At 51.4% G+C, this 9,927-nt stretch overlaps 1 protein-coding gene across 1 annotated transcript; it reads left to right on the top strand.

The window, feature by feature from the left end:
- Positions 1 to 1,333: 1,333 nt before the first annotated feature.
- LOC142900127 (zinc fingers and homeoboxes protein 1-like) lies at positions 1,334 to 7,874 on the top strand. Its single transcript, XM_076044225.1, has 7 exons — positions 1,334 to 1,837; positions 2,008 to 2,703; positions 3,131 to 3,257; positions 3,708 to 4,979; positions 5,058 to 5,189; positions 5,416 to 5,809; positions 5,966 to 7,874. The coding sequence occupies exons 1-6, from the start codon at positions 1,512 to 1,514 to the stop codon at positions 5,806 to 5,808; spliced, it is 2,946 nt and encodes a 981-aa protein (XP_075900340.1). The 5' UTR covers positions 1,334 to 1,511; the 3' UTR covers position 5,809; positions 5,966 to 7,874.
- Positions 7,875 to 9,927: the final 2,053 nt, after the last annotated feature.

Below are 9,927 nucleotides of genomic sequence, written 5' to 3' on the forward strand. Positions count from 1 at the left end.
ATGATTTTAGCTCTGGCAGTTATAGACCCATAAGGGGCACATGACACATCTCCCTCCGTGCAGGGAGATGAAACCATTGTGTCGTACGATGTGACATCCCTGTTTGCATGCGTGTCAACAGCACTGCCAGTTGAGACAGTACGGGAGCAACTGAGCCATGACTACATGCTAAGGGGCAGAACTCAACCCAGACCAGGGTAGCACCCTGTTGGAGCTATGTTTGAATACCACCTATTACAAATATAAAGATGTCTGCTATAAACGGAAGCATGGCTGTGATATGGGCTCCCCTGTGTATCCCATTGTGGCCAACCTATATATGGAGGAAGTGGAGAGGAAGGGACTGGAGACTTACAGTGGAGCTCCTCCCACTCACTGGTTCAGGTACGTGGACGAGACATGGGTGAAGATCAAGACTAATGAAATCGGCCACTGACCACATCAACTTGGTGGATAGTTACATCGAATTCACAGAAGAGGAGATGAGGAAAAATCAACTCCCCTTCTTAGACTGTGGTATAAGTCTTGGAAGAGAAGGAGAGTTTCAAGTGGAGGTTTATCGAAAACCCACGCACACCAACCAGGACCTGATGTTTGACTCTCACCATCCTCTGGAGCACAAACTGGGAGTAATCCCAATACTACAACACCGGGAGGAGACTGTTCCCACCAACACGGAGGCGATAGACAAAGAACAGAAACGTATAAAGCAAGTGCTAAAACAGTGCCACCATCCTGAGTGGGCTTTCATCGGAACACACAAGAACCAGCAGAAAGATCCCCAACCAGGAAACACCAAAACCACAAAGCCCAGAAGAAGTCATGTTGTTGTTCCATATGTGGCGGGACTGTGAGAAGATCCGAAGGGTTTTTTCCAAACACAACATCCCTGTGTACCTCAAACCAAAGAACACCTTGAGACAGCATTTGGTTCATCCTAAGGATCACATTCCCAAACATCAAAAGAGTAACCTGGTGTATGCAGCACATTAGGGAGATGAAACAGCTGCTCATCAAACCCATGTAGCAACACAGGAGGGAGAATTCATCAGGACAAGACTGCAGTCTACACCCACCCTCAAAGAGAAAAACACAGTTTTAATCTTCTCTGGCTCACACATTGCGCTGTCATGTGACCAATATGGGTCTATAACTGCTAGAGCTACTTCCTGTGGACCAAACAACTGATGAAGGTGTTTACGTCCAGTGTTTTAAAATAAAATCCTTTTTGAAGATGTTTACTCCATCTGAATTGAAGTGACGTTGTGAGTTGTTGTTGTGTGTGTCAGCTGGTTGGCAGTCTTGTACCTGAACCGATGTTTTTTTTTTTCTTTCTATTTTTCCATTTTTTTTTTTATTCAGCGTTTAGAGCTCACAGGTGAATAATTTTGACCGATGACATCACTCTTTGTGGATCCACGTCGGGACGACAGGAAGTAAGACAGCAGAAGCACACTCGGCCAGAAGCAGGGCCCCCCCTCCCCCCGCCAGTCCCCCACACGGACGCCAGGATGTCCAGCAGGAGGAAGTCTACCAACCCCTGCATGGTCCCCCCTCAGCAGGTTCGGGTCCACTCGGACCAGGAGATGATGATGGAGGAGGACGACGACGATGTCTCGGACCTGCAGTGCGGTAACGGGGTCTCCTGCGAGGAGGAGCTGGTGGCCCGACACCAACGGGCCTCGCTGCTTGCCGAGTCAGCGGGCTACGTGTGCAAGTACTGCAGCTACCAGACCTCCGAGCTGCAAAAGTTCACCCTCCACCTGGACACTGAGCACCAGGACCTGGTGGCCAACACCTCCTACATCTGCATGGACTGTGACTACCACACCAAGAGGTGTGTGTGTGTGTGTGTGTGTGTGTGTGTGTGTGTGTGTGTGTGTGTGTGTGTGTGTGTGTGTGTGTGTGTGTGTGTGTGTGTGTGTGTGTGTGTGTGTGTGTGTGTGTGTGTGTGTGTGTGTTGTGTGTGTGTGCAGTGTTCTCACTCTGGTGTCTGTCTCCTCTTAGCCTGGACTCACTGCTCGCCCACAACGCTCGCCTCCACCCGGGTGAGGACAACTTCACCCGCACGACAGTGAAAAAGAGCCTCAGCGAGACGCTCGTCCAGCAGTCGCTCAACGTCCCGACCTTTGACAACAGTTCTGTCAAGAAGGAGGGGGCAGAGCCTGGAGAGGGGGAGGCACAGGGGGAGGGGCCTGAGTCTCGCCACGGCATCGCCCTCAGCAAGACGCCCATCATGAGGACCAGGAGCCGAGCCGAGCCCAAGAAGTTCTCGGCCCTGCACAAGATGGCCGTGGAGGACGTCATCAAAGTGGAGAGTGATGATGAGGAGGAGGAGCTGGAAGGAGAGGAGCTGGAGGAGGAGGAGGAGGAGGAGGGTCCTCCGACACTGTCCCCGGCCCCACCCACCACCACCCTCCCGAGACTCATCCCCATCTCATCGCCGCTGCAGGTCCAGGCCGTCCCCCAGGGCTTGGTGGTCAACAGCCCCAACCTGCTGCACATCAAGGGCAGTGGCTCCTCCTCCACAGGCGGCGGCGGCGTGCTGCCCCCGGCGACGCTGGCACAGGTTCTGTCAGCGCTGCAGAACCAGCAGAACCAGCAAGGCGGCGCTCAGACGCAGCTCCTCATCCCCATCAGCAGCATCCCCACCTACAACACCGCCATGGACAGCAACGTCCTGCTGGCCAGCGCCTACAACAGGTAGCCGCCTTACCTGGTGGGCGGAGCTTCACTCCGACCACCTGCACAAACATCTTTAGATAAAAGATGGTCGTCGTCGTTTTTCACCCGCTTACAGATGATAAAATGAACCAGTTTGGTACAAAATGTTTGTCTTTATCCTCTGCGGTTCTCTCTTCGCCCCCTAGTGTTTGGTATTTATTGCATCAGGTTGGTTCTGTGATCCGCGCTTCAAACCTGCATCTTCAGGTGCTGTAGTTCAACTCTTGGAGATACCAAACATAGCAAAATCTGGATGGAAATTTAGTTGGACTTCTGTGCTAGTCACAGTTTGTCCATAACGATGTTCGAGCACAAGGGTGACCACTGGCGCATGTGGCGGCAGGCTGACCTCGGCCGGAGGTCGATGCTAGCTCATGGCTAACAGCGTCGTGTGCCCCTCCCGCAGGTTCCCGTACCCGTCGCTGTCGGAGATCATGGGCCTGTCATCGCAGACCAAGTTCAGCGAGGAGCAGATCAAGGTCTGGTTCTCAGCCCAAAGGCTCAAACACGGGGTCAGCTGGACGCCGGAGGAGGTGGGTCCTTCCTGCCTGAGGCCACACCCACTTCCACTCTGATAGCGTCAACCTGAAGACGTGGGCATTTTGGAAAAACAAGCAATCTGTTGCTTGATTTTCTCTTTTTTAAAACCGACTTTTACAATAATAATAATCCTACTAATAATGATAGATTTTATTTGTATAGCACTTTTCAAGGAAATCAAAAAAAACATATAAACGATTCAATTGACAAACGAATACAGAACAAATTACAAGAATCTGGACATTAAATGACAAAGGACATAAATCACACATTAGAAGCAGTTGTAGATCGGTGAGTCTTGAGATGGGTTTTAAAAGTTTGAAGGTCTGTGCGGTCCCGGATGTGTGTATTTATTTTCAAACCCCAAATTGACGTGTCATTTTTCACTGGGTCACCTGACCTCTGACCTCTGCCCCCCCCCCCCCCCTGCCCCCCCATTCCAGGTGGAGGAGGCCCGCAAGAAGAAGTTCAACGGGACGGTGCAGTCCGTCCCTCAGACCATCACCGTCATACCCGCCAACCTTGCCGCCGCCAACGGCCTGCCGTCCATCTTCCAGACCTGCCAGATTGTCGGCCAGCCGGGATTGGTCCTCGCCCAGGTGGGCGGCGCTGGCGGCACCATGCCTGTCGCCGCCTCGCCCATCACCCTGACAGTGGCAGGCGTCCCTGGCAACCGTCCCAAGGCGGCCGAGCCCGCCGCCTCCGAGTCCAAGACGGAGCTGGCGGCGGCGGGCGGTGGGGGAGGCGTCGGTGGCGGGGCCGGGGGCGTCGGTGAGGCCTCGGGCTCCAAACCCAAGAAGTCCAAGGAGCAGCTGGCCGAGCTGAAGGCCAGCTACGGGCGGCGGCAGTTCGCCAGCGAGGCCGAGATCTCGCGGCTGATGGCGGTGACCCGGCTGTCCAAAAGGGCCATCAAGAAGTGGTTCAGCGACACCCGCTACAACCAGAGGAACTCCCGGGACCACGCCCACCCCTCTCTGCTGCTGGGCGACGCCCCCACCGGCAGGGTGGAGGGCCGAGGAGGAGGAGGGCGGGTCCTCAGCAGTGGCGGTGACCTCGGCGGGGGCGGCACCACCATCATCATCGACTCCAGCGACGACGCCAGCGACTCCTCGCCCACCGCCGCCGGGCCACCGCCCCCAATCCCCCTCCCAGGCACTCCTGGGGGGTCCGGAGGCTCCTCCTCCTCTCCCCCCTCCTCCTCCGAGCGGCGGGCCAAGTTCCGCCACGCCTTCCCCGACTTCACGCCGCAGCGGTTCAAGGAGAAGACGGCGGAGCAGCTGGCGGCGCTTGAGGACAGCTTCCGGACGTCGGACACGCCCACCGACGAGGAGCTGAGCCGCCTGAGGGCCCAGACCAAGCTGACCCGGCGTGAGGTCGATGCCTGGTTTACTGAGCACCGCAAGGCGGCGGCCGCGGCAGCGGCCGAGTTGGAGGACGGCTGCGCTGCTGCCACAGGGTCGTCCCAGCACTCTGTGGCCACGCCCTCTAGTGGCGGCAGCGGCAGCAGCAGGAGGCTGGTGAAGAAGACCCCGGAGCAGCTCCACCTGCTGAAGAAGGCTTTCATCCGGTCGCAGTGGCCCTCTGCCGAAGAGTACCAGCAGATGGCGCTGGAGAGCGGCCTGCCACGCAGCTACATCGTCAATTGGTTTGGAGACACTCGCTATGCCTGCAAGAACAGCAACCTCAAGTGGTTCTACCTCTACCACAGCGGCAAGGTGAGAGAGGGAGGGGGCGGAGCCAGCCCGGCGTGGGCACTGGACCTACTCACGACCTGACCTGTTTTCACCCGCCAGGTGGACGAGGCACTAAACGGCGGAGCCAAAACCCACAAGAAGTCCAGGAAGAGGTTCCGGGGCTGGTCCAGGAGGACCCGGAGGCCCTACCCCACCAAGAGATCTCCACAGGGGGGCGTCACCGCCATCAAGGTCAACACTCGGCATTCAACTACATTTCTTTGTACCGTCAAACTTTGGCCATTGTGTTGAAAAACGATGCATGAATTGAATAACTATTTTTAGATCAATTATGATTATTATAGATCATGGATAAATGTATAGATATAAGATGTATACACATATATAACTTATATAATATGTAGACGGTTTATGATAAATGTACTGTAGAGCTAAGAGTGAGCGGCTCCCCCTGCAGGTGAAGTCAGGGAAGGCTTTCCTGAAGGAGTACTACCTCAAGAACGGAGCGCTGAGGGAGCCCGACCTGGATGAGCTGGTGGCCAAGTCAAGCATGAGCTACGAGGAGGTGAGGTACTGGTTCACCGAGACGGCCCGGCGAGCAGAGGAGGTGGGCGGGGCTATCTTCAGCGAGGAGGAGGAGGTGGAGGAGGAGGAGGCGCCGGGACCAGCGGAGCACAGTGACGGAGTGATGGAGGCCAAAGAGCAGGGGGAGGAGGCCACTGAGGAGGAGGAGGAGGATGAGGAAGAGGAGGAGGAGCTGGAGGAGGAGGAGGAGGGTCTGAAGGAAGATGAAGCAATGCAGGAGGAGTGCGTCGCAGCTGGCCAATCACAGCCCGAGGAGCAGACGTGAGGTGAGAGATTGGTGCTCGTCTGGTTGTGTCTGAACAGTGTGATTTTCCTGGAGCTTCTTCTTCTCCTCCTCCTTATAAAAATTTTCTTCTGTGGTGCCTTTCCAACGCTTCACTTTCTTGTTCTTTGAACACTCTTCTCTCTTTCTCTCCTCACAGCGTTGCCTGTCCCCTACAGCAGGACGACATGGACCAGTCTTTGTCTCTCCACTGGGACTTTGGCGGAGGAGGTAGGCAGAGCCTTGTGACGGACAGGCAGAATTAAGTCCCGCCTCCTCCTCCACACTTTCAGGCTTTATGTTGGTGAGTGTGACGGACGGACTGGCCCTTTAATTTGGCCTCTAAGGACTCAAACAGGATCTGGTGTGAAACCTCCACACGGACTCCTCCTGTTTATGACAAAACTCAAACATTTGGTACCGCTCAGATCTGTTGTTTTTTTTCTCTCGACCCCCCCCCCCCCCCTCCCCCAAACAAGAGTCCAAATACTTGGAATTTTTTTATTTTGTATTTTTCAAGTGACTGAATGGGACTGACTCTGTTCTGCTATCATCATCATCATCACCATTATTATTATTATTATTGTTGTTATAATTATGATTATTATGATGATGGCCACCAGGAGGAGCTGTTGCGTAGTTTGGGTCCACTCACTTTCAACCAACCACCATAGCTCGTAGCGCTGGGGAGAAACAACGAGGATCTGTTGCTATTCGGGTTGTTTGTCCATCGGGGTGTGCTGCAGCCAATACTTTGAGGGATGGATCGAACCTGGACTCCTCACAGAAACGGCAAGTTCTCACAAGACATCCAGACCCAGCAGTGTTTCTGAAGGTGGATTTTTCTCTCTCAGATTTCTTTCTTTTTTCTTTTTTTTTTTTCCTTGACTCACAATCTTTTTTTTTTTTTTTCCCCTCCTCTGGTTTCCTTGTCCATTTCAACTGCCCCTCGCTTTTCTTCAGGAAAACAGGCCACTTTACCTCAGCCGAGCCACCAACTCACTCACATTGTGACCGTTTCTTTCTTCTTTTCTCTCTGTTACGCAATCCAACAAACACTGTATGCACAACAACAACACAAACAACACAATAATAATAATAATGATGATAATAATAGTGATGGTTGTGTTTTATCGGTTTCTCTCCTACCCACCAAAGTCAGAAGAAGAGGAGAAGAAGAAAAAGTCAGAGTTCTGCTAAAACTACGGGTCAACTAGTCAAAACTTTTCAGGGTTTTTTCTTCCGCAAACGACCACCGACTCATTTTTAAAAAAACAAACAAAAAAACAACAACTTTTCACTTGTGAGGTTTGAAATAAAAAGTCTTTTTTGTACTTCTTTGCTTTTTTTCCCTGCCTTGCTCTTCTTCCTAGAAAAAAAAAAAGCACGTGGGAGAATAAAGTCCCGACGGTCAGCAGCAGGTTCTCTGTTTAAAAAAAGAAAAGACAAAAATATATATAAAAAAACAAAAAAAACAATGATGCAGCAAATCATGACAAGATAAAAAAATTATATATATATATACTGTCAAGGTTTTAACGTTTGCTCTTTTTTTTTGGTCAAAAAATCTGAATAAAGTTCAAAGTTGTCATTTCACTCGCACTCGGTTCTGTTACGTTTAAAAAAAAAAAAAAAACAACTTTCAGTTTTTTTTTTCTTAGGATTTTTTTTAACTCCATAAAAATGTTTCAAGTAATTTTTTAACCGCCGCCTGTTTTTTGTTTTTGTTTTTTTTCCTGGCAAAGAAAAAACAAAAAAGACTTGTTTGGACAATCGTAAAAAAAAAAGATTCAGCACATTTTTTGCCAACCTCGTTTTTTGCCGGATTTAAGAATATCTTTTTTTATTAACTGAAAATGAAAGCCTAATAAGTATCAGGAACAACTTTAATATGTTGAATATTTTGTAGATCTCTGCCGTTTTTGGAGGAACGTGTGAAAACTTGTCATTTTTTGTCTCTTCACGGCGTTTCTGCTCCTTTATTTATTATTATATCGATACACTTTACTTGGAAATCTTTTTTTTTTGTCTGCAAGCATAAAAAATAAAATAAAATGTTTTGAAACCAAGACGACTTCCATCTTCTTCCTTTTTAACAGTGAAACTGTCCAAAAGTGTTTTTATTGTTACTGTTTTAAAGAAAGTAAATCGTGAGAAATCAATAACTGCTCAAGATGTTTACTTAATAAAAATACAAAGTGGTGATCACGCGTCTTGTTTAATTTGAATTAATATCTAATCATATATATATTTTGTTTTGTTTTTTCTTGTGGTTTGACTAGTAAATGCTCCAGCAGACCCTCGTGACCCTGAACTCGGGAAGAAGCGGGTATGGAAGATGAATGAATGCTGCTGGTTGTGTCACGTGGTCCTGATGCTCTACCCAATCTCACCTGCTTCTTCCGGCGGCTGCGTGACGTCATAGCGACCCCTATGACTGACGGCCGGTATTCAGAAAGTTCAAGTAGGTGGAAAACTTTTTATTTACAAATGTTGGACGTGTGCGCGCGCGCGTGTGAATGTTGGGTCAGCTGAGGTCAGGTTCGGGGTGGGGAGCACGTCAGGTGATTTGAAAATCAACCTTCACGAGCCAATCAGAATGAGCGACTGTCGTGCTGCGGCTCCCCCCCGGTGGGCGTGGCCTAACCCACTACTTCCTGTCTGTGCGGGCTCCTAGTTCCCCGCACCTGTCGAGCTCAGGTGTCCCGGATTTTCTGGCCCACCTGCCCGCAGCGCCGCAGGAGCCGGTCCGTCAGGTCAGACCAGCGGTGGAGGCTGCAGTTCTCCTGCCGGCCAGCAGATGGCAACGTGAGACCAGACAAGCCGCCAGCAGGAACCTTCCCGCTTTGCGTCTTCTTCGTCTTCGTCTTCTTCTTCCTCTTGTCTCTCTATCCGGAGGTCAAGACAACGGAAGGGGGGGCGGGGCCTCCTTTTTCCCGCCCTCCACCTGCTCGGCCCCCATTTTGTGGCTCCCAGGAAACCGAGCAGGGGAGGGGAAGGTTATCCTGCGGAGCGGCCGGGGTCACATGACTCAGGGGGCGGGGCCTCGCCGTGAGGGGGAGGAGGGGGAGGGGGCGCATGAGGCCAAGCACAGGCCGAGCGAGGACAGCGAAGCTGCTGCAGCCTTTCACTACTGACCTACTTCCACACAACCCAGACAAAAGGTTCCACTGAGAACCTTTTTACCGGGAACCTTTTCCAGTTTGTACTGGTAACCTTCCTTGGGTTCTACAAAGAACCTTTTCCAGGTCCTACTTGGAACCTACTCTAGGTTGTTACTGAGAACATTCTTGAGGTTCTACTTGGAACCTTCCCTGGGTTCTGCAAACAACCTTTTCCAGGCTCCACTGAGAAACTTTTCTGGGTTCCCCTTAGAACCTTTACCAGGTTCCACAGATATGGGTTTACTGGGAACCCTCTCCAGGTTTGACTGGGAACCTACCAAGAACCTGCTCCTCCTTGTTAACTCACTGGCTGCTGCTACTACACTGGGTCACTCTGGGTCACATGATCACCTCCAGTGTACTGTGTACTGTTTACCTTTTTTTCCACAAGGACTAACTTGAACCATGATCCTTCACTTCATCACACTCTGCTCCAGTCAGAGTCAGAGACCAGCCTTCAGAACCACATCACCTCCCTCCATTCTAGTCGTCGTCAGTCATCAAACAGCAGGAGCGTTAGCACTGCTAGCATTGTTGGCTGGAAGCATCAGGGTCAGGCTTGGGCAGAACCTCCAGTGTTCAAAGTGACACCTGTAAGATTGTCCAAATTGTCCTCCTGGAGGCCCTGCCTGCTGCTTCTACTGTTGTTACTGCTACTGCTGCTGCTGCTGCTGCTGCTGCTGCTGCTGTTACTGTTGCTGCTGCTGTTGTTACTGCTGCTGCTGCTGCTAGTGCTGCTGCTGCTCTTGCTGCTGCTGTTGTTATTGTTGTTGCTGCTGCTGCTGCTCCTGCTGCTGTGATGTCGTCTCCACCGAGCAGGAAGCAAATTTTTCTCCCTTTTTTCCCCTCCTCAGCTGATTACACAGCAAAGGCCGAGCGAACAGAGAGAGAGAGAGAGAGAGAGTCAGGGTGGGGGGGCTGTCTGGAGCTGTGTGGGTCAATCTGAGGACACCCCTCC

The sequence above is a fragment of the Nelusetta ayraudi genome, unplaced genomic scaffold, assembly GCF_046127955.1.
Source record: "Nelusetta ayraudi isolate G7.1 ecotype Tasmania unplaced genomic scaffold, CSIRO-AGI_Nayr_v1 ptg000079l, whole genome shotgun sequence".
Taxonomy (NCBI): domain Eukaryota; kingdom Metazoa; phylum Chordata; class Actinopteri; order Tetraodontiformes; family Monacanthidae; genus Nelusetta; species Nelusetta ayraudi.

Coding starts and splice junctions, on each gene's coding strand:
- LOC142900127 (XM_076044225.1), top strand. CDS start 1,512: ATGTCCAGCAGGAGGAAGTCTACCAACCCCTGCATGGTCCCCCCTCAG. Junction 1,838..2,007: donor TGTGACTACCACACCAAGAG/GTGTGTGTGTGT, acceptor GTCTCCTCTTAG/CCTGGACTCACTGCTCGCCC. Junction 2,704..3,130: donor CTGGCCAGCGCCTACAACAG/GTAGCCGCCTTA, acceptor CCCCTCCCGCAG/GTTCCCGTACCCGTCGCTGT.